The 25,063-nt window shown below is 38.4% G+C and overlaps 2 protein-coding genes across 2 annotated transcripts; one reads left to right on the plus strand and one right to left on the minus strand.

Annotated features, from left to right (window-relative positions):
* Positions 1-283: 283 nt before the first annotated feature.
* LOC140149797 (histone H2A-like) lies at positions 284-628 on the minus strand. Its single transcript, XM_072171843.1, has one exon. The coding sequence runs from the start codon at positions 626-628 to the stop codon at positions 284-286; it is 345 nt and encodes a 114-aa protein (XP_072027944.1).
* A 6,076-nt stretch (positions 629-6,704) lies between these two features.
* On the plus strand, positions 6,705-24,476 carry LOC140150149 (medium-chain acyl-CoA ligase ACSF2, mitochondrial-like). Its single transcript, XM_072172153.1, has 13 exons — positions 6,705-6,875; positions 7,336-7,464; positions 9,838-9,950; positions 11,361-11,478; positions 12,143-12,253; positions 12,875-13,041; positions 14,999-15,087; positions 15,795-15,865; positions 17,826-17,927; positions 18,310-18,458; positions 19,308-19,362; positions 21,329-21,415; positions 24,369-24,476. Exons 1-13 carry the CDS (start codon positions 6,705-6,707, stop codon positions 24,474-24,476), a joined length of 1,470 nt encoding a protein of 489 aa, XP_072028254.1.
* Positions 24,477-25,063: the final 587 nt, after the last annotated feature.

Consider the following 25,063-nt stretch of genomic DNA (forward strand, 5'->3'; position numbering starts at 1 on the left):
CTGTATATTCAGGTACCAACATTTTAATTAGGTGATGATCTTCGCTAAGATGCGAATCTTTGTATTCATTTTCCTGATATAGGCCAATCAAATTAAAAAAATCACCACCACTAATTGCAACAGAATCTATTTCGCATACGTCCATCTCCCAAAAGCTAACACAAAAATATATCAAAAGTCCCAAAAAATCCAAGTAGTGGAACAGTGTCTAATTTGCAAAAATCTAAAACAGCCTTTACATGTTTAAACTTGTAAGTTAGTTTACTTATTCTTTGGCAGAAGATCAGCCTGGATGTTTGGCAGAACTCCGCCTTAATTGAGCGATGGTCACGCCTCCGAGAAGCTTGTTCAACTCTTCGTCGTTACGGACAGCCAATTGCAAGTGACGTGGGTTGATTCTGGTCTTCTTGTTGTCACGGGCAGCATTGCCAGCCAACTCAAGGATCTCAGCGGTCAGGTATTCCATGACTGCTGCCAAGTAGACTGGAGCACCAGCACCAGCACGGTTGGCATAGTTGTGCTTTCTCAAGAAGCGGTGCACACGGCCAACAGGGAACTGAAGTCCTGCCCGGGATGAGCGGCTCTTAGGCTTGCTCTTTGACTTTCCTCCTTTACCACGTCCAGACATGATGAATTGTATTTTGTTCGGTGTCAATACAAAATGAATAACCTTACATACTGCAGTTACTGTCCGTTTTCCTATTCACAATACACAGTGCTCTCACCATTGACGCGTGACCTCTACAAAAAGCGTATGTTAGAAGTATAGGATATTGCCTAGTTAACGTCACTGTGTGAAAAATAACCGGCCAACATGTCCTAAATTTTTAGCTAATTTAGGTGTTTAGAAATATTCTCACTTTGGTGTTTTAGTGTATGTTGTAGGTAATAGTGTCACGGAGGTATAAGTGCGTTAGTGTTATAGACCTGACGAGGAAGTCCTCATTTGGTCTATACGCTAACGCGCTCGCCTCTTAAACCCAGGGTCGTGGGTTCGAGTCCCGACAGGACCGGAAGTGGCTCGAGGAGGCGCAGGATATTTCAGTGAGGGGTTTGTGACATAAATGGTGGCAGCGGTGGTCCCTGGTGTTTCTTAACACCAGGGGGATCACCCATCGGAAAGGGTTAGGCGTTCACAAAAATGGCTGGCCGAGTATTCCTTGTATCAAGGACGACCAGTCTGGCCGAGTATGCCTTGTATCAAGGACGACCAGTTTAAACAGAGGAAGTAAGGCGCGAGGACGCGCCTTACGAGGAGGGGGAGCATGTGACGGAGGTATAAGTGCGTTAGTGTTATAGACCTGACGGGGAAGTCCTCTTTTGGTCTATACGCTAACGCGCTCGCCTCTTAAACCCAGGGTCGTGGGTTCGAGTCCCGGTAGGACCGGAAGTGGCTCGAGGAGGCGCAGGATATTTCCGTGAGGGGTTTGTGCCTAGTTAACGTCACTGTGTGAAAAATAACCGGCCAATATTTAAAGTATTCTTTGAAATTCTAGAAAATATAGTTTTGTAACATGTCCTAAATGTTTAGCTAATTTAGGTGTTTGGAAGTATTCACACTTTTGCGTTTTAGAAAGGATATGTAAACGACAGATAACACCAAAAATTTGAAGAAATTATTTCCAAACCGTGTTAAGTCAACAATCATTATGTTGCTCATTTTCAAGAATGCTGGTTAACAATAAGCAGACTATTGTCTCATTTCGTGAACAAAGGCTACATACTATTGTTACCTTGCGTATGCTTTATAATCGGTTACCAAACTGAAACTATAATAGCTTTTAATGGGGTTTAAGTCCTGCAATGGTCGTGGTGAATTATACTGTAGACATGACTGCATCATGTTTGGCCCTAATATGACCAAAAATAACACAAAAGGCATGATTGTTATAACTTGTTTAAAACATGTAAAATGGTTGTATTTGTTACTTTTTAACTTCTCGGCGTATGCACTTCAAATATACATATGAAAAGGTTTGACTACAAAAACGATTATCTTATACTCGGGGAGCTAGGACCACTTTCTGTGCACCCCCACAGGACCAAACTAAACCAACTTTTTTTAGGTTCCTGAAATGACCCTAAAACATAATCAGGATGTTCCTAAAAATATAAACTGGCCCAAGGGGGTAAAAGGGTGAACAAAAACGTAGTAATTTGTGGTAACCACATCGGAATTGTATGCAGTATCCTATATAGGGTCATTATTATACACGATTTTACTTTTCATATCAAAACCACTGGAGTAATACAACTAACAATTGAAAACATTATTATTTGATAGATAGGCCTCAATCTAAGAAAAAAAAAGAACATAAAAACTCGCCTCTTTAAGTAAGGCTTTGTAAAATCAAATTTACACGGATACACTTACATATTTTTGTTTCAATAGTTTAAATAAAATCTTTTAAATTATGAACCACTTTCTATGCACCCCCACAGGACCAAACTAAACCAACTTTTTTTAGGTTCCTGAAATGACCCTAAAACATAATCAGGATGTTCCTAAAAATATAATCTGGCCCAAGGGGGTAAAAGGGGTGAACAAAAACGTAGTAATTTGTGGTAAATAATCAGGATGTTCCTAAAAATATAAACTGGCCCAAGGGGGTAAAAGGGGTGAACAAAAACGTAGTAATTTGTGGTAAATTTGAAATGACCCTAAAACATAATCAGGATGCTCCTAAAAATATAAACTGGCCCAAGGGGGTAAAAGGTCATCGAACTTTGCACAGGGTCAAATTTCAAACTTGCTCAAATTGTGTTAAAACTCATTCCAATGTATTCCTCTAGTCACAAGGATTCAGAAAATGTATAGTTTGACTTATCTAGGACGTACTGTTTTTGAGTTATAACCAAAAAAGTCATAGGTCGCGTTTTTGCCTCTATGGGGGGTCGAAAACATCAAAGTGCTCCGATTTTGCCAAAAGAGATTTTCCCAACCAAATCTATTTTTTCCAACCCCCACTATATGGTTTAACATCATGCTATACTTAAGCAGTAGAGCCATTAGACCACGGTGAATAAACTAAAACAAATTTTAAAGAAAATAAAAAGAGAGAAAAACAGCCTAATAGTCTGGGGCCTTTCGTCATTTGGTGAGAAATTCATGTTTATATTGTTTCTTGAAATGAAATCCAATCTACATGGACCACTGAATCAAATGAACCATGCTGCCAATTTTTCTGATGTGGTTAAGGGGGTCAAATCCAAGATGGCGGCTAAGTTAAATTTAAAAGAATCAACATGATCCGATCACGTTGTATAATACGTCGTACATCAAATTATTCCTCTAATCAAAAGGAACAAAAAATTCAATGGTCGCACATCTCTAGGATGATTGATTAATGAGTTACATGTAAAATATACAAAAGTGGTCAAGCTTTCAATATTCTCTGATTGAGGCGAAAATGGTCTCCAATTATTCAGCTTGATACCATAAACAAAAAAAGTTATAATTTGGCGTATCTAAAATGTATATATGGTAATAAACTGCAGGTCAAAGGTCAACCTATGCCACCAACATTATACCATCTAGCATTAAAATTAGTATTCATATCGTTGCAAGACTATACTTTATTATTTTTTTTATCAACATAAATATTTTGATGCCATTTTAGCTTCAATCAGATAATTTTGAAAATTCGGCCAGTGTACAAAAGGTCGCTGACCTTTTGAACATTTTACCCTGTATCTCATGAAAACCAATCATCCTAGAGATATGCAACCATTGACTTCTGTGTTCCATGTGATTGGACCTTTTGATCGGACCATTTTTATTTTTTCTTATTTGACTAAGCCGCCATCTTGGATTTGACCTCATTAACCTTATCAGAAAAATTGGCAGCATGGTTCATTCGATTCATTGGTCCATGTAGATTGAATTTCAGGTTGAAAATCAAAATAAACATGCAAGTCCTACGGGAGGCGATTTTGCAACGCAAGGCCCGGGACTATAACACCTTGAACCAAGGCTTAAAGTAGGTTACCTTATTTTGTACATAAATTCATACATTCTTCCGCGATGTGATTATGCGTGGTGGGGATTACGTTGTCAATAATAAACACCTCAACAGAAGAAAGTTCTGTTTGTGTGGTCATAAAATGAAATGATTTTTAACACAATGAATTAAACCAAATTATGATCAAACGTAATAAAATGGCTACACTCACCAAAAAAGAAGTAAATATCGTATAATATGATAAACGTGTTTTTCTCGAAGGCGTTATTAAACGACCTCGAGAAAACTCTTTCCAACTCAATCATGAAAACATAATTATGGATGCATTGAAAAGGCATTTTAAAATCTCTGCAGTGATTTTTTTCTCATAAAATAGCCCCTGCTTATCCCTATTTTTATCCCTGAAAAATTATGTGCGGGTGTGCGGATGTGTGGGTGTGCGGGTGCGGGGGGGTGCAGGGGCAGGCGGCGGTGGAAGCGATATCGCCATTTTTGATATCGCCATTTTTGACGTCGCCAGCATTGGATTAACACATAATCATGAAATCTTCACAAACAATTCTAAATTTGTTATGTGGTGTCAAAGCAAAATTATCTTACTCTAAAACCGTCGGGGTACGACAAAGTACCCCACTGCAAGTATGTTAATTTTCCATTTGTAATTGCTAACCGTGTATTTTGAATGGGGCTGTCAGCCCTGTATCTTCGCCAGCCTCGTACGTGTTGCGTGTCCTATGCCGCATGTGCAGGGGGGATTTGCCACTGGCTCCCCGGCCCCCTGGAGAATCAGAATTTGTGCAGGGTGTGTTTATGAGGGCAACTAGACAATGTGCTGATTGGGGAGGGGGTCCCCATTTGGCCCACTTCATAATTTATAACAAAAATTGGTCAACACCAAGTAAGATTCACATTACCCCCCCCCCCAGAAAATGTTGACATTGCAGCTCAATTTGAACTTGGAAAGTTTTGTTTGATGCATAGCTACCTTTGGCGAACAGTGGGATGTTATCTGTTTATTTTTCTTGACATATGTTTAAAGGATACCAATTTTATTATTGCCATTACGCACTGCGGTTTTTTGTAGGTACCGGAAACACAGTCTATTTGTTTGGCCTTAGAACCAGACTCGTTCAAGTTTACGATCAGAAATCACAGGATTCGAGATTCCAGCAAAGACTGCTTCTGAAAACACTATTTATAATTTGGTATAAATCTGGAAAATTGTAAGTTAATATACGTATAGTTTGTGTAGATTTAGTATGTTAGTTTAAGGCTACGCTAAGTTTTTACCAATTTTGTCTTCAAATTTGATGCACGTAGCCTCATTAAAAAAAATTAAATAAATGTTGCAGGAAATAAATTCATAGTGCATCTTAAAGGTAAAGATCTCAGAATTCTTATTTTAATATCTAAGGATTCTTATGTTATTAATCATTTAATTCTGAGTCAAATTGAAACCTTTGTTGCTAGTACGTGAAGTTTTTAATACATTCAAGCCTGTTTTAAAATTAACTTCATTTTAGAAAGTTTATTATCAACGGATTACGATAAAAATTTTGGATGTATGTTTCTAACACGGTCAAGCACTTTCTGTGTTCCTTGCGGCTTCATGTTTTTGATTAGCTTCTGGTTCTTTTTAAAGCCAAGGCCGGCTCTATCTGTCTGTCCTCTGCACATCTCATTTAATATCAGGTGGTTATCTCTCTGTTCTAGTTCCTTGACTCCATTCAATCTGACTTGCTTTGCCTTTATACAGCTTGAGTGCTTCCATCTATAGAGTATTTATGGTACTTGATGAGATGGTACTTGGTGACCTGCATGCACTTTACAGAAGCGGTGAGCCTCTTTAGATGTAAGCCGTATCTTTTCCTACTTCGGTACAGGGCGGTGTTGGTGGGGAATTGGCTTACTCCAGCCCATCGCTTCAATTTTTTGGTGCATAGCAGGTAGCTTCCAGATTCTCGAGGAACGTAATTGGGAAGTTATATATAAAACTGGCCTCAAAAAGAAACTTATAATTTTTCACAAGGTCATATCTTAAAATCCTCTCCATAAAAATGAACAAAAATTGCACACAGGATTACTTCAATAGTCTACTCTAAACACATGTCAGAAACCAAGCAGTTGTCCAACTGACACAACAGCAAAATGCACTGACATGGAACACCTTCCTGGACCAAATTTCACATCCCAACAGATTTCTTTTGTTGGGTTCCAATTATTAACTTGGAAAAGTATTGGAGAAATTTGGCCTGGGAAATCAGATTTTATTTTCCAGTCATATTTTTGTCATTATTATCTAACCTTGATATTTAAACATTATGTATTAAATGTTGTTCATACACTCTTAGATAACGAAAACCAATCAGAGCAAACTCAGCTTTCGGACGCGTACATTTTCTTGCGGGTTGATGCATATATATTTTGCTTGTATTTTCCAACACTTTTAATGATAATTTTGTTATAAAAACAACAAAACTCATTTGTTTTTTCCCCTTCTCGTGTATGAAATAGTTTAATGAACGCGTATTACTTGTTGCTCGAGAAATTAGACAAAATAATGCACTTGTGTTGATTTCGATGCATCTAATGCACCGCCCCCCCCCCCCCTTTCGGGACCCGTGCATTAGACACATCAACGTAAACTCGTGTACATTATTTTGTCTAATTTCTCTCCCAACAAGTAATACGCGTTCATTAACCTATAAACATTGTTTTTATTCAGAGCATTTTAGTGTCACTATGTCGCCGAAGCTAACAAAAAGTTACATCCATGTGCCAGAGAAAACATCGTTTTCGGGTAAGAGCGTTTGGCAAAGATTCAACGAAATGGCTAATCAAAATCCGGACAAAGAGATGTATATATTTTTTGCAGATAACGAACGAAAAACGTTCAGACAAATGCAAGAAGAAGTAAGTATAATATTATTTTTTTTATATAGATATAGATAATTAAATGAGTTTGTTTCTTTGACAAAGATCTCACTGTTTATTGTTTCCATTTACCCGTCTCCCACAAGAGATCAGTAGTCCCATACTCTGCTAACATTTGGAATTCCTTACCTAAATATACAGCTTCAAATCAGGATAGGATTTGCAGAGTTTCAAGCGGAAGATTAATAGGTAGCTTGGCGCCAACCCATCAGCTTGACATTAAAACATCCCTTAAAAGATGATGTGCAGTGACGGAGATTAACCTAATCGTTATCTGACGTATGTTATAATAATCATTTTAGTTTCGAATAATTCACATAATGACTCAATATCCAATATGTGAACAATTCTACTAGTAGTAAATCGTATACCCCAATTTCTGAAACTGGTAAACGGAGACCATATTTTATCGTTTGTATTTTATTTTAATGCACAACAGAGTCAGCAGTTTGCCGGCGGTTTGCTAAAGTTTGGTTTGAAGAAAGGAGATACGCTAGGAATTTGGGGTGGCAACCATTACGAGTGGCTATTGGCATACCTAGCCTCACTGCAGATTGGTGTCATCACAGTGAGTGGGGGGAGGGGGGTGGGTGGTGGTGTACTGGAGAGGTGTGTATAGGGGATATGGGGTGCATATCAATTTCTAACGCTCTTTAAGTCATTGTTCATTGAATTTACAACCTGGATAAAGTTGTGACTATTTTTGCATTTTTCACACTGGTAACAAAAGTTATGTATATTATAGGCGCAAGGAATCCAGTTACTACACTGGAATTTCAGTGATTCAAGACAAGCGGTACGTTATTTATGATAAAAAAGAGGTACCGCTCAAATGTACCTCATTTCTTAACATATATAATGAACCACTTGTCTTGAATCACTGAAATTTCAGTGAAGTAATTGAGTCCTTGCCCTATAATATACATAACTTTGTTACCAGTGTATATTTATCTTTAAGAAAAATGAAATTAGTCACAAAATTTATCAGGGAGTGTAATCGAACACCATCATATGTGACGTGTCATGAAAAGCAGACACTTTTGGGCAGGTCACCAATTTTGAGATTTTTACATATCTTAAATCTAGAGATATTTTGCTCCACAACACCGTTTTCCCAAATGAATGTTTTGTATCAAGTTTTCATAAATGTTTTTGGAATGTTATTAAAACGTTTTTTATATATATAACCCGATATTTAAACGTTTTCTGTAAAACATTTTGTGTTTGCTGGGCAATTGATTTTCAAAAATTGTTTTTAATGTTATGAAAACGTTTTATGACTAACCAAAGCTTAGGCCAAGGTCAAAATTTTGTTATCATGTAGGTCGAAAGGGCTTTTGGTGTAGACTGCAAAAATCCACTTTGCTCGCTCATATGTTACCTGTTGCCATGGTAACGACCTGTAATGTGTTTTAGGCAATTTTAGCTCATTTCAGGCTAAATCATGGTGAAATTTGCCTAATTTAAGATGGACCATACCTCCATTATTCGAGAAGAGAGAAGAAATTTGATTGGATCCCTATAAAGGACCATCTTTCTACTTTCCAACAAAGTTTGTTTGTATCTTTTTGACCTGGCAACACTTTAAGTTTTAGCATCTCGAAACAAAGTGATCATTTGGATCTATGTTTGAGGTGCATAAAATCTATTGGCCATGACTCACAGAATAATGTAATTGTGGTTGATAACAAAACAGACCATGCCCCATTCAAAATTGATAACATTGGCTTGGGGGATTATATTAGTAAAGCGGAGTGTTGCCAGAAAATGGCTAAATTTGACATAAAATATTATCCATTGCATACATCCATCAGTCAAAATGATTCATTGTTTAAAATTTCTGGTACAAAATTCATCTTTTCTTTTTCTTCTTAAGATAAATATGAGGATCGACTTTCCGTTGAGTGTTCAGCAAGAAGTCATTCCAAGGGTAACTATATGTGACTCAAATAAACACACACGTATACAGAATAATAATAATAATAATAATAAAAAACTTCAATTGAAACTAGGATACAACTACAGACTTGACAATAAGTATGGAATATTTTTTCGCAAAATTCCACGACTGGTCTAGTGGGGTTCTGCATAATTGGGGTGTATCGGGAGCATATGGAAAGGTTTCTATACAAAAACGATTCTCTCATAAACCATCATGCGCACAGTTTCCACCTCGATACACCTGAACACACATTTTCGTCCCAAGAGCTTCCAAGCAGAGAACAAGCAGCGAATGTCTCCACCACAGTCTTTGATTACACTACACGGTTGAGTGCATAGCAATGTAGGATCTGTGAAGCTTCTAGCTAACAAATGGGCCTCTTTGATTGGTTTTTGTCGAAACCTCAAGTGTTCCCTTGAACTCACCCTGTGTCTTTGTGTACAGTAAGTTTAATATCAGGGGGCCATTCAAACTTTCTGGGTGCATATACCACTTTTAAGATCCAATAATTTTAAAGCTCCTCCCACTTACAAAACAGGTAGATTTCAAGTGCATGTCACTTCTGACGAACACTTATCGATGTTTAGGTTCAGTAAATATCACCTCAAACCTTTATAAATTTGATAATATCAGAATAATGCTGCTCAAATTTTACTCCCACAAAACTCATATTCAGTCTCCTTAAATCCGCCATTTTAGGCTAGTTCACTAGCCTATATATTAAATGAACGCCATAATTTCAACTCATGGAAAGCACATTTTCTATCAAACAATTATTTTACACCATCTCCCAAGTCCCGACACACCCCAATTAATATTTAGCCCGTGCGGTTATCCTTCCAGAGCAGTCTTGGAATGTTACGAAAAAATATTCCATACTTAATGTCAAGTCTGTAGTACAAGAGCATAGACGACAGACAGAGAAACAAACATACAGACAAATTAAAGAACAAAGATTGAATAATTGGCATGAAATTTCACTGTTCTCTCTCGTTTTAGCTCGGAATAAAAGTCGTCGTTTTGATGAGATCACCGTCTGATATGTGCGACAGAGCCAGCCAAATAATACCAGAGTTACTGACAAATCCTGCCGATAATCTCAATTGCCAAATGTAAGATTAAAAATAGAAAACATCATCTTCCCCCTCCTCTTCCTGCTCCCCTCCTTTTCTCCTCATCCGACTCTTCTTCTTTTCCTCTCATCCCTGTTTTTTCCAACACAAAAGCTTAGGCCTAGATGCAAATTTAATATTAACTCTAAAATTTGTTGCGTTTGCTGATAACGTCATAGACAGAAACGTCATAGACAGTATATCAATAATGCTGAATGCTTACAAGTAACTCAGTCTTTGACGTTAAAAAAAATCGATATTCTACTGTTTTGTTATTTTGTTTGTTTACTAAATCTTTAGCACGCCGAACTTAAAGCATGTTATAAACGCAGGAACCAATCAATACAAGTGAGTAATAAGTTATGATTTGTTTTTCAGTGTAAAGCTTTAAAGCCATTCAGCTGTTAAACCATTTAAAATAAATTTGAATAAAACATAATCGACATATCAGGATTAATAATTATAATTTATATATGTCACATAAATTGTATTTGCTGTATATATAAAATCATCCCTGATTTCCTGTGGGATTACTGCGTGACACTATCATTACCGACAGAGGTGTATTCTGATTTATTTTGTGAATAAGAATAATATTGTTAATTATCAAATTAGCAGTGTTGAGCGGAGTAAACGCTGCAATATGATAGTTTAGCGTTTTTGCGGACGTTTCGCCGTTGAGTCAGACAAGACGTTTCCGGTTCGTTTTACGGATGTATTCTGCAGCGCAAGACGCAACGGAAAAATAAAAAGACTAAATCGCGTCTGACGTCAGGGGAAAAGTGCGCCGTGATTGGTTGCCGACCTGTGCAGTACGGCATTTTCTGTCTATTTGTCAGAACTTGAAGTATAGGTATCTGGAGAGGGGAAGCAACGAGTTACCCCAGACGCGAACTAGTCTTTTTTTAAATTTTTATCTCTGTCTTTCATTATAGCAGAAAATCAACCGCTACGTCTGTCGCAACGGTAAGACGTCCACAGGACGACCGACTATATTTTGAGTACAAAAGCTTGTCCGACGTTATGCGGGCGTTTATCTGTTGCGTGAGACGTTGTGTTTTGCGTTAATCCGCAGCGATTTACCGTTGTCCATTGCGACCTTCGGTTCTTTTCGCTTTGTTCGGGGCTTCTGGACTTCTGGACTCTCAAAATTTAGTCGGATATCTTGCGGGCGGTTTTCCCTTTCAACCAGTGTTTTCCGCTGCAGAAGACACCCTTAAAGCGACAAAAGCCCTAAACAAAAAAAATCAAGATAATTATTAATTTTGAGCGGAAGTAGCAGACGGTTGCAACGGATAGCCAAAAATTGCTGCGGAAAATAGAAAACACAACGTCTGAAGTAGCGGAAAAAGTTAAGTTTGGTCTTTAACGTTACTTTACTATGGTCTCTCACTTGTTTTTTATTTTAAGAGGGATGATTTCATTGACGGATTTCATGGAAATGGGCAAAGGATTTGACAGAAGTACAGTGACGAACGCTATAGACCGAGTTGATTTTGACGATCCTATAAGTGTTACATTCACATCGGTAAGAAAAGTTATTATAAAGAAAATACCTTCTTAACTAACTTTCTAAAAAACTATTATATTATAAACCAACATGATATAGAACTGAGACTCAGTGCCTGGGATTGCGGCGCCCTTGAAAATTACACGCGGCTGAAAAGCAATCACTTGAGCCCGCCAGTCCTCGGGTGCTCGGTGTCGGGACGGATGGTGACTGACGTGCAATTGACTAAGTGCCAGGCCAGAGAGGTTTTAGATGGCGACTGGAATCCAACTGGTTAGTAAAAGGATATGTCGCAAATCATTAAATTATGATGTCATGACCAGCACAATATACAGTAGCCAGGCAGCAGAAGCACAGTCGGATTCCGTTCACCTTGGTCATGGATCAGGCGCGGATCTAGATGAGTCAGAAAAGGGGGAGGGCGACTCGAGAGAGATTACTAAATTCTTAAAAATAGCTACAACGAGACCATCGTCGCGCTTGGTTGACGCGGGCGGGGGTTGTCTGAGCTATTTCGTGAACCATTTTTACTAGTTTTTGCGCTAAGCCAAACGTGCACGGGTGTCCAGGACAGAGAATCGAGACTAGCAATATTTAACGCCATTTTCAGCGTCGTATAAACACACGGGCCACGCGCCACGTATGAAACATCGCAATCTCTCTATTATTTTTAATCACTCAGGGTTCAACTGGATTTCCCAAAGGTGTGACTCATACACACAGATCAGTCCTGCTGTTTCCAGAGGCTTTCGCGCGAGTTGAGGAAGATACAGACGGGAATCCCGTACAATTTGTAAGTAGTAGTAAATATTCTTCCTCTAAGGCAGGCATCCGCAACCGCAGGTTCCCGTGTGGCGCGCGGCACTCTTTGATTTAAAAAAAAAAGATAATTTTGAAGTGTACTTATCTGTAAAATTATGTATGTTGAAAAACATTCCCGAAAAGAAATCGGATCATACCCGGTTCACTCCCGTTTTGGAGGTGACATGTATGTAGGGCTGTTAAGACTCCCTTTATAGTATCGCTGTTGCCACCAAAAGACCCATAGTTTTTGATCACCTGTTCTGTCATCAAAACACCTCTTATATTTCCATTTAATCTGTCACCCAATGGCCTTATTTTTTAATTTGAACAACAATATTCACCTATCACTGATTTTGTTATATTTTGCTGATATTGTTGATTATTTGAAATAACAAAGCCCTTTGAAGCCATTTAGACTAGAAATGCAATGCGCGAGCCTTCTGTGGTGTGGTGCTGAAATTGTGCATCCAATAACCCACAACTTAGGTCTAAAAGTCCGTATCTTACTAAATAACTAACCTCACCGGGACTTGAACTCGGGACCTGTCGCACTGAAGTCTAATGCCCAAATCTAACTTCACTGCCATGTTGATGTCACCCAAACTTTTAGCCTACTTATCATTATACTCAGTCATACAGGTATGCTCTGATTATGTCATTTGGGGGCTTGGGTGCACAAGTGGGAGCATTGATGCCCATGATTAAAGGAAGTACTACTATCATTGTGGGACCTACTTACGATACACAACTACTGGTCAATGCTATCCAGAGTGAAAGGTAAGGACGTTTTAAACTAAAACGCGTACATGCAAGTAAAAAATTCCTTCATGTTTCCAGTGATTGTACAGACATTTTTGTCTTCACAATCTTGGAAGTAAAATTTAATTTGCATAATACATGTATGTACGTTTTCAACATAATCTTTTGCTGATTATAGTGCAAAATTGCACAATGGGACAATGCTAATTGCACGATGGCAATAATATCGTGTATTGGAAATTGCTGCATAGCATTGGCACGCAGGAGGAGGTTGACCTTCAAATGACTGTGAACTGGTCTCCCTCCTAATAGCGTAGTAATTACCTCAGGGAGTTCACAGTCAGTGCAACACAAGCCACTGATATTTGACACATGTGTGTGATGAAGTTGTCATTCTCAGAATTTTCTTCTGCAAAGCCAAATTATTATATTTTTACGTGAATATGCCTTTACTATCCAGAAAACATACACATTCATTCTTAATGCTTTAAAACATACTTATTTTACACATGGATACAAAGGTACATTGTAAGATAGTATGAACATGATTTTCTTTCCAAATGTTCTACGAATCCCTAAATCTTGATCTGTTGATTAATCTGATGATTACCATCAAGCAATAAGTTGAGCATTTTGTGACCCATAAGTGTTTAATAGGGGACCTTTATAATATAGAACCAGTTTTATGGAACCATGTTATTTTTACATCATATTCTGTGATAAAACCATAGACCCTATATTGTAAAACATAGGCAAACTGTTTAGACTTTGGCAGCCATGTGCACTGGGAATATATTTTATAGGGAAGGTTAAGCACAAGGTCAACTCCTACTTCCAACTCCAGATTACCTTTGGGAAGATGACCATAATGGGCCAGATAATTGCAGGCTACAGTGAGGTTGATACAAAGCCAACTGCACGATGATATTTCAATCAGTGCATACAGGGATTGTGCAATATTGTCCAATGAATTGCGCATGCATTTAGTGACAAGTAAACAAATTATACTAACCATTGCGACCTGCCTAGTTTTTATTAACCAATCAGTTATGTATATTGTCAGCATGTGATGGCTATAAGCCAATTGCAAACGTGTTTTTAAAAAAGGCTAACAATTTCCTACACTTAACAGTCTCATTGCAAGATTAAATATGCTAAATAGTCCTTGTCCTTGTCATGTAGGGCAGGATTAGATAAAGGCATACAAACGAGAGTATGAGATTATTAAGAATTATTTCCTAGCCTTTTAACCGCAGCTTGTTGGGCTACAATAACTATTCAAGATACAGGGTATGTAAGGGATAAACTGAGCATATGAGATATGGGTTCAAATGGAAACAATGTTCACTCCGTGAACAAAAATAATAACTTCATTTTCGGAATGGGTTTTATAGTTGGGGTTATGGGATAAGGATTTTTGTTAAGTATTACTCATCTGTGGGCAAAATGGATGTGGAATGGGACTCCTTTGGCTATACTTACAAGTTGCAATTGCAGTAATACGGTTGCGAAGGTAATCTTGGAGGCTAGCTGGTGGCCCTCGCTCATAGTCATCGATTTGAATTTTGCCCAACAGGAAGAAATCAAGTGGTATGAGGTTTGATGCTCTTGTACGCCATTCACTCCACAGCCAAACCGCATCCTTGGACAGAGTGGAAAAGGGCATATGACAATATGTGACACGGTCTGCTCCTTGGGGGGCAAAAGGAGGCATTTTTGAAAATTGACTTACTATATTTATTACCTTATACAAACAATATGCTATCAGATACTGAAAATACCAAAGGTCTAGCATACTTGGTTCTAAAGTTCTGAAGCTTTGTGATGTGTATTTTCTGTATTTTATTGTTTTTTACTCCATATTTTTGCCTTTATCTCAATTTCAAATTTGCCGCCTTTGGCCCCCATGGACCAGATCATGTGACATATTTGAATTAGTTTATCTAAATAGAGTAAGAATTCTGCCTAATTACAGAGGTGTGAATAGTGCTGTGAAATGGCTTTCCACAGATCTCCTTTTAGGCACTGAACAATTAACAGCTGGTTTATACTTATCTGAGATTCGTCAGTATGCAATATAATTTATGTTTTCTTTATAGAGTTACCGGATCCTCCATGCTCATTCACCATTTGAACGACATTTTGAATTTGCCAAACTTTGACGATTATGATTTTTCATCTTTTCAAGTTTGTAAGCATTGAATCTTAACAATAACATGTTAACATAGGAAATAGGAGTGGTGGGAGAAAGAGAGACAGGCATAGAAGGAGAAAGGGGGAGAGATAGAAAGCGAGAGAGATGGAGAGAGATGGATAGAGAGAGAGAGAGAGAGAGAGAGAGAGAGAGAGAGAGAGAGAGAGAGAGAGAGGGGAGGGAGAGGGAGAGAGAGAGAGAGAGAGGAAGAGGGGATCTTATTTGCAAAATGTTCTATGATGGCATTAAACCCACTCCTCCACAATGGCATAGCCAAGGAGGAGGTGTGGGACCAACTGCCCCGAAAAAAATGTATCTTCCCTTCCCTCGGTGATACTGGCCGCCCTGATATTTCAGATTTTCATACCTTCTTCGACATTTTTGTCAAATTTTGCCCCCCCTCGAATATTGCCTTGCCCTCTCGCCCCTCTGCCTCCCTGTCTTGGCTACACCACATGTCCCCCACCACTCCCCTCCATCGAAAGTGCTACCACTGGGGCACCGGAATTCTGCTAATCCTCGTTTACTGGTCATTCTATTATTTGTCTGTAAATATTTCCATACCTGTCATTTACAGGTGTGGCAGGTGGCAGCATCATCCCTCATTCATTACGCCAAAGAGCTACAAAGTTCACTAAACATTTACTGGTATGTTAATTCCCACAGCTATACATAAATGATAATTGATATTTAAATATACAAAATCGATACCCAAACTGGTTCATTAATGCTGGTTTCATACTTTCCTGCCGCTTGCCGCTCTGAAGAAGAATTTGCTTCACTGCGTAGTCACACCAGAAACGCTAGCGGTGACCAGCGACAAGTCGATATATCGATCACTCCACCGCTTCGCCGCGGGGCAACACCGCTGGGAGTTGAATGCAAGTCAACTCGGAGCGGTGCCGCTCTGACGTATGAGAATAAAATACGACAGTGGCTTTCAGAGTCATGCCGCTCCCGCTCAGCGGCAAGCGGCAGAAAGTATGACCATATTGTTTAGTTGGCACGAAGTAAAAGTTATAAGTCAGATTGGAGGCATTTATATAAACTATGGTCATTATGCCTTCCAATATTATGAAACAGCGCAGAAATCGGACAAATGTGCAGTTTTGCCCAAGATAGTGAGATTTTTCCGGTGATTTTTTTGTTCTGACTGGGGAAACGAGGGAGGGGAGGGGAGGCATTATGTAAATTATGTGCATTATGTAGATTCCTCCGTGGCGGCGCTGGTAATGACTAAAGAACTTTAACCACCGCGGTGTCTACATGAAAACAAAAAAGTCCTCTTTAAACAAGGTCAAAGTCCACTTTTAATAACTACTCTCTAAATGTGAAAGAGTGAAAAATCACTCAAAAAGAGTGAAATCTCACTCTTTCAAAGAGCCATCTGAGTGACAACTCTTTTAGAGTGAAGCTCACTCTCAAGAAAGAGTGAAAAAATTCACTCCGGAAAAGAGTGAATCAGAAAAGAGCATTTATTTATTTATTTATTCGTCTAGGCCTATTTTATATACAAGAATATCACAGCAGTTCATAACAGCTACTATATGTGCTTTAAATTGTTGTGAGGCTAGGCCCCAGGTTAGGGTAGGGCCCGGTCTAGGAATATTGAACTGGTCTAAAGCTTAAGCACATACACAATGTGTCGAACTTCAGTGTGGGATGAATGATGAAAAACTATGGATTTAGTGAAGCTAATAGTCAAACTGTTCAATGGTGAGTACACTTAGATGTAGGACATAACACTTGGCAAATACCATGTTTACGGTCACAATCTGGAGAAGCGTGAGGCGGCGTAACCTACATAAGCTTACATATGCGTACATGTAAACCGGCACTGGGCCGGTAATAAACTGCTCACATATGACTTAAGCTTACTGCCGCCGTTGTCTCCAGACCAAGTGTATACTTGCTACGAGTTATGACCTACACATAAATGTAATTACTATTGAGTATGCTGTCTATTTCTTCATCAAATCCGCTTTCTTTTGGCCATTCATTCACACACTGTTCGCCATTTTGTTACACAAGTTCAACAAACATCGGCCGATTTTCGGTGCTTCTGATTGGCTGACAGTTCACTCCAAGAAAGAGTGAGATTTTGCGCCACTTTTGAGCGAGTGAGGCTCACTCGAAATCGCGAGTAAAATTATGTGTACTGTTTTCACTCTTTTAGAGCTAAAACCCACTCTTTTAGAGCTAACTTAAATTCACTCTGAAATTCAGAGTGTTTTTTCACTCTTTTACATTTAGAGAGTATGTCAACCGATATTTGTCAGAAAACAGAAAACAGACAAATATCCACCTTTTCCCAAGTAACACACAACACCAAACAATGTTGTTATAAAGTTGTCATTACGTTATAAGTTATAACAACGTTGCTTATGACGATATGACAACGTTCTGAAAACGTTGTGTTACTAGGGTTGGAACTATACCGCACCTGCCAATTACGGTCCTGTCATCATTCAACTCGCATAATGAAACGTATCAAAGGGATTCTCGTTTTTGACCAACATAAAAAAGAATCAAGGGTATCATGAATTTATTCATAACACTTGTTTCGGTTTTTTTACTTGTTCCAATATTTTTGGTTATGTACGTGTAGCTGGCATACGGAGGTTCGGAGGGATTTGTATTCCCGCAATTACTCAAAGATCCGATTGAAATCCTACACAGCCCTGCGTACGCTCCTTTGGATGGTTCTGAGGTAAGTTTAACCCCATGAGAACTACCTGCCGATTGGCCACAATGAATATCGTGTCCAATTTTGAACCAATCAAGGAGAGTATTAATAAGATGATCTTCAAATGCAAGTTTGACCATAAACATGATAAATAATTTAAAGCTTAGTCATATTAATTGGCAATTGAAATAAGTATTTCAAGTTTTCAACCAATTAGAAATGCTGTTAGATGACCAGTAGTATCCAGGGGGTTAAAAAGAAACATTTTTTATTATAATGTAAATGTGCTCATAAATTATTAGTCCAGTATAAACGGGTATTTAACGTGCATCCCCAGGACTCTAAAAAGCAATATTAAGCTTCCATTTATAAGATGGCTAAATGATTATACCTATATCTTAAACAGGTGAAGATTATTGGCCATGATGGCCAGATCCTACCAATCAATGAGATCGGAGAAATCTGCGTTAGAAATCGGTCTTTGTTTTTATATTACTGGGGAGAAGAAGAGAAGACAAAAGCAGCCAAGAAACCGAATGGATGGTGTCACACAGGGTAAGATGAAAAGCATACGTTAATATGCCCGTCCCATGGCACAAGTTTGTGTTCAGGTCTTGACGTTGACTGTATTTTTTCATAATATTCATTGACAGAATATCATCAAATTGTGTCAAAATTAATGATTCATATAAAAGGTCCTTTTAAGTCATCACCAACATCGTATCATAAAGGATACGTTCGACCATTGCTTGAATACGCGGATGTATAGTTTGGCATTCCTCACTCACCACAACTCAAGATCATACTTTGGAGCAGCTCAAAAAGAGCTTGCAAAATAGTTCTGGGCAAATTGTATGATGGTTATGATAACGCTCTTAATCTTTGCCAGCTTGACTCTCTAGCTAATAATAGGGAGGGCCTCTATTCGAACAGAAGATCTCATTCCTCGACAGACTGGAGAGTCATGGCAGAGTCATTCGCAATGCAAATCAAATCTCTCAACTTTATGTAAGGGACCAATCGTTTCAAAAACAGCGCAATTCCATACTTTATCAATTTATTGAATAACTAAGTGCCCTGCACTGGTTTGCACATTCTGACTTAAATTTGCGTAATATTGTGCCATTTTTACCTTTTTAATGGTGTGTATTTATAATGTTTTTGAATGATGTCTTGAATAAGTGCAATATTTTATTTTCTATCAACAGCAGTTGCTGTATTTTTCCTTGTTAATATTGATACTGTATTTTTTAATGTTTTTTTTCTTTACTATTGTAGACCACGATTTGTGTCTGATTAAAATATACTATATACATAAAAGTTGTCTTTAGTTTTCATTCTCTAAATGTTTCAACTAATGGTAAGTCTAATTTTTTTTTTTTGTTGATTCATTTTCATTTTTAGGGACCTGGGAACGTTAGATGAAAATGGGTACCTTCGGGTTGTCGGAAGAAAAGCGGTAATTCACAAATCTAGAACACAATATTTCATCTGATACCATTCCATACAGCATTGCACAATACTCAATACTCATTCCACACGTAACCTCCGTTCATCAAATAACATGATACTGTATAGGGTCACTTGGGGGTAAGGGGCTGTGCAATAATTATGAGCCCCACGGGGGGGGGGTAAAATTTATAAACGGCTCACCAAAATTTACTTGCCCCCCCCTCTCGGTCCGCTAAAAATCGCTTGCCCCCTTCTCGGCCTGCCAAAAGTTCTTTGCCTCCCCCTTGCGCATGCCAAATTTTTGTGATCCCAATTTACAAACCTTAAATGGTCTAAATATACGTTGCGAGTGCAGCGAGCAGGAAAATTTGCATATTTAAGCGTTTCCGTACTGTTTCCTAAGCCTTTTTAGAGTGTTTTATAAAAGGCGCCCCAAATGTGTGCCAAAAATCGCTTGCCCCTCTCAGCTTGCCAAAAATTGCTTTCCCCCTCTTTCGGCTCGCCAAAAAATTCTTGCCCCCTCCCTCATAATTATTGCACAGCCCCTAATATGGCCCCTGGGTAATATGGCCCCTACACGAAAATCTGCTTGTAGAAAAAAAATTACAGCACCCTCTGTTGAATCATTGGGATTAAATGCGACCTTTTGAACTAAACTACAGTGCTGCAGCCTGATTATCCATCAGAAAATCAACAATTTTGCGAAAAGTCAAGATACTTTTGTGTCAATTTTGTACTTGTTATTGTAAGGTTGTAAGTGTATAGATTGTCATGTTGTAACTCAATTTTAAAATTAAATTGAGTTGAAGTAATCAAATCAAGATTCTATCATAGTAAGTGTTAAATATGGATCGTATTGTATAACTGGGAATTGTGACCTCCTGCAACCCATTCAATCAGACACAGTGCATTTGGGTAATACGGCACCCTTGGTTAACATGCAGAATTGTACACAGCACAGCACATTGGGTTCGAGTTCCTGTTAAGTGCTGATGTTTGAGCACTAGTATACCTGCTAGGTGGCCATTACCACAACTTTGGGGTAGTATACCCTTGGCCGGTTCTTGAAACCCTATAAGTATGAGTTGATATCAAGTTCCGTAGATTGGTAGTTAATGCCGTTTTATGCTCAAGTGACCATATTACCCCCAAGTTACCCTATACCCCTAAAGCAAATCGTTGCATAGGATTTTGCGGTAGCAGGACCAACATTGTAGGCTTTGGAACAACCTCCCGCTTCCTATCAGAGGCCTGTTATTTAGCCATTTTCGCAAACAAGGGAAGCGCAGTGGCCTAGTGATTAGAGCGCGAGCTTCATAATCGAAAGGTTGCAGGTTCGAGCCCCACCACGGCCAGTGTGTTGTGTCCTTGAGCAAGATAGCTTAATTACCAATTGCTTCACCCCACTCAGGTTTAAAATGGGGAGCTGCTGAGGTAATTACAATCTAAGTCGCTGAGAGTACCTGCGCATCAGTTGCGGACTTGGTGAAGCGGAAATGATTCTGATGTATCCTAATGGCAGCGTAATAATTGTTGAAGTGTGCTGATGCTTAGGCGAAGCGCATGTTAAAACGCCTCGTGAAATAGAAAAGTCAAAATTTGACCTCATGATATATTTTGTACTATCACACTCATAGGCATGTAATATTTGTATACCAGCAAACAAGGACAACCCTAGGTTTCTGGAGGTCTGCAAACGACAGCAATTGCTTGTCTGATGCATGTGCGAAGTAGTCCCCTATGTCTTCTATCGTACGTGAGATATAACGTCCGCAGTTGCTAGATTAAATTCCATACTTCATAAGAAAATACACAAATATATGCACAAACAAAATGGCGGAAAATGTCCTCAGTATGTCGATTGAGTACGGATTCAGACGACTACATTTGTATAGTCCTATACGGCGATTACACGTGGCATATAACAGAACCAATTCAGAATTCAACATCATTGAATCTTTTCTGTTATACAGGAACGCATCATCAAAAAAGGGACCAACATAGCTCCTGGTCACTTGGAGAAAGTCTTAGACGAACATCCTGCAGTCAGTAATGTCATGGTAAAAAATGTATACTGATGCACCTCACTATAAACTGCTCTTTGTAGGCCTAATTTAGACCTCCTATATAATAATGCAATAATTCAATAACCATGGCTGAAAGAAATTCAAAATTACCAAAATTTGTCTCGTTGACTGTGAGATTTCACAATAATCCATCCTTCCTCCGAATTTCAATCCCTTTTATAGCAAGTTATATTTGTCCAAAATTTCGTTTTACCTATTTTTAAGTCTAATGTTGAATTTTGTTTAATTAGGTTGTGGGGTTCCTGATGAACGGACCTTGGAAGAAGTGTGCGCCTGCATCAGGTAAAAAGACGTTTAAAATTTTCTTAAACGTGTTTATTATATGTCGTACATGTATTCGAACCGATGAAAATCCATCATTATTTACTTTGTTACCATTATTTTGGATATAACATTTCTAACCAACTTACTACTTAAAGTCCCCGCATTCGGTGATCCCAGCGAAAGTGTAAAAAAATACATTTAGCTAATTTATATACTGTCAGTATATAAATTACAGATTCGTGTAAATGCCTTATTTTGTCTTTTAAGACATCTTTCGGCTAAACCACTAGCAGGCTATGTTAGCACATTAATGACAATGACAAAGGTACCAAAATCTGAATTTTGATGACTTTTACGATCATGCGGATGAGCAAATCACTAAATGGGCCTTTAAGCCTATAGATATCAGAGATGTATCGTTCGAGTCCGGACTCGGACTCGAGTCCGGACTCGAGTCCACTTTATGGTGGACTCGGACTTGGCTCGGACTCGGACACGAAAAGACTTGGCTCGGCTCGGACTCGGACACAAAAGGACTCGGACTCAAAGCCGAGTCCGGTCCGAGTCCAGTCCAATTAAATCCATGTAAAATGTGAAATGATAAATCTAAAAATGTCAAAATAGATCTCAAATTTGTTGACTTTACTTATTTGAACATTTTCCAAATTAATTGGGGGCTGTCAAATCTGTGATCTGTCATATATCCTACATATCCAGCAAATTATCTAGATTTATCTGTCACTTAGCAGAATCATAATTATTATTGTTATTATTAATTTAGTAATGAAATAATTGATAATTAATTAAATGCATAATTTGAATATTTGGACTATAAAAAATATCTAAGAGTTTTTTCATGGAACTTTCCAATCCATTAAAATTCAAGAGAGAAACATGCACATGCACTGGACCCTACATCTCAGCTCCCACTCAGTAAATTGGTAGGTCCATGACAGGGCTACGGTGTCTGTAGTTTGTGTGTGCTCACTACTCCCAGCACATGTTTATAATTAAAGATGAATTTCTGTTAGTATGATTATTATTATGATGATGATGATAAAGATGATGACGATGATGATGCAGAGATGCCAACATTAACATCCAGAAAATAGAGAGGATTCAAACAAAAAATAGGGAGACTTTCAAAATTACATGCAACTTCAAGGGCACACAATTTGCCAGAAATAGGGAGGTTGCCAAATTTGGGTGTCAAAATGGATAAAAATGTTTACAATAATAGGGAGCCTCCCTCTAAAATAAATTTGAATACATTGCAATTCATTTACACATCTTTATGCTTCACACAGCCTAGTGACATGTAGTGTGCCACACACACACACACACAAATACCCCCACATGACTGCTGTCTGATACAGGTGGTCTGATACATGTATGTAGTTTTTACCTTCAGGAGTTACATGTAGCTGCTCATGGGTATGGGTCTTTGAAGTATTGTGTGTACCATGTGTAGCGGTTGGTTGGTTGGTTGACCTGGGTTGAGTCTTTGAAATGTCAACTGTGTGGGGTGGGTGGGGTGGGGTTTGGTAGGGTGGGTGTGTATAGGGAGAGCGGTGTGTGGTGTGGTGTAGTGAGTGACCTTTGACCAATGACCTTCTCTTTCTGCAATTTTATCATCAAAATGCCTTAAAATTATGCGGAAACTTTGAAATTGTCTTTTTTTCAGCAAATTTGTATTGTAAATTTTCAAATTAGAAACAAAATATAAAATTTTTCTCCAATATTTGGAAAAAAGACCCATTTTTCAAAATTTTATACAAAATGACCCCCTTCATTCAAAATTTTATACCCAATGACCCATTTTTATACAAATTCCTACTAAGCAATGCCAGTAGGCAGATACATGTCACATTCAAGTTGAACGACCCCTCCCCCGCCCCCACCTCCGGTCATGGACTCTGACCGAGTCCGGACTCGAGCCGGACTCGAGTCCGGACTCGGGTCTTATTTTTGTTGGACTCGGACTTGGCTCGGACTCGGCACCCCTGGACTTGGACTCGAGTCCGGACTCGGACACAAAAGGACTCGGACTTGGCTCGGACTCGGATACAAATGGACTCGGCTCGGCTCGGACTCGGACAAGCTGGACTCGGGTACAAGTCTGATAGATATCAAAAATAAATATTCAGGTTATATTCTGTTGTTTTTGTTTGTTTGGTTTTTCTTTTTGTTTCATGTTTTTCAAAGACTTCATCCTTCTGCCAAAGTTACCTCAGATGAGTTGAAGGAATTTTGCAGAGGCAAGGTGGGTCGGAGTATATTTGTTATAAAAAAAATACACTAAAACAAAATTAAAACTAACAATTGATTTTTATTCGGGTGGGCCGTCGGATATCACATTACCTGTGCAGCCGGTCAATGTGTGAAAACTACAGTACTGGTGCAGCCAGTCACTGTGTGAAATCGGTCAAGCTTTCGTCAGATGTGGCTCTGACTTCACCAGGACTGCATCCGGTAATGTGATATCCGACGGCGCACCTGAATAAAAATCAATTGTTATGGAATCCCGTCGTGAAAGCCTATCCACTTAAAAATTAAAACTGGTATTGTGCGCATGCTTTGAATCTCCTGCTTTTAAAATAGACGTAGACGATGTTTAAAATGATAATTATTATTTTCTAATGTAATCCGCTTCTTGTTTTAGGCATCCAATTTTCTTGTTCCAAAGTACATACTCTTCGTGGAGGATGCCTTTCCAACAACGGAGACGGGCAAAGTTAGTAAAATTCTTTATACTCAACGTATGTTGTAATATACGTGTCTTTGTTAAACTTAGTTTAAATGGTTGCTGCGTGAGAAGACACGCTTAGTTGTTCAATTACGATAATTGGCTGGAGCAAAGAAATTTGAACTTGGTTGCATTATGGTCACAGCCGACAATAATTGAATATAACATTTTTATATAGACCCTCAACTTGAACACAATAATTTGACTAAAAATGATTACTATCTATTTGTACGTTTTTTCCAGTTTCACAGAACGAAGATTGCTGAACAGGCTAAAACAATACTTGGATTATAGGAATATTTGTGAATAAAATTCATTAAAAAAGGAATAGGTCGATCAACTGAGAAATTGTCAAGAGAAATGTATAAATGGCTAATAATTATAAAACTGAATACGCCTTCTATGGCAAGCATTGGTTATTATTGAAATAATTGAGCGCAAGAAAGCATTGTACATCTACATCTACATCTACAAAATACTCAATAACGTTGCAAAAAGCAATATCTAATTGAGATAGGAATGATGGATTTGGATGAACAAAACACATGGAAAAAAAAGAAAGAAAAAGGGTTACTTCATAATGTGGTCGGAAATAGCTGTCTTGAAACTTT

The sequence above is a fragment of the Amphiura filiformis genome, chromosome 4 (genome assembly GCF_039555335.1).
Source record: "Amphiura filiformis chromosome 4, Afil_fr2py, whole genome shotgun sequence".
Taxonomy (NCBI): domain Eukaryota; kingdom Metazoa; phylum Echinodermata; class Ophiuroidea; order Amphilepidida; family Amphiuridae; genus Amphiura; species Amphiura filiformis.

What these genes read in the sequence shown, in the direction of transcription:
- LOC140149797 (XM_072171843.1), bottom strand. Translation starts at nt 628, where the DNA reads ATGTCTGGACGTGGTAAAGGAGGAAAGTCAAAGAGCAAGCCTAAGAGC.
- LOC140150149 (XM_072172153.1), top strand. Translation starts at nt 6,705, where the DNA reads ATGTCGCCGAAGCTAACAAAAAGTTACATCCATGTGCCAGAGAAAACA. An exon ending in TCAGACAAATGCAAGAAGAA is followed by an intron (nt 6,876 to 7,335) that starts GTAAGTATAATA and finishes AATGCACAACAG; the next exon opens with AGTCAGCAGTTTGCCGGCGG. An exon ending in AGTTCACTAAACATTTACTG is followed by an intron (nt 15,866 to 17,825) that starts GTATGTTAATTC and finishes ATGTACGTGTAG; the next exon opens with CTGGCATACGGAGGTTCGGA.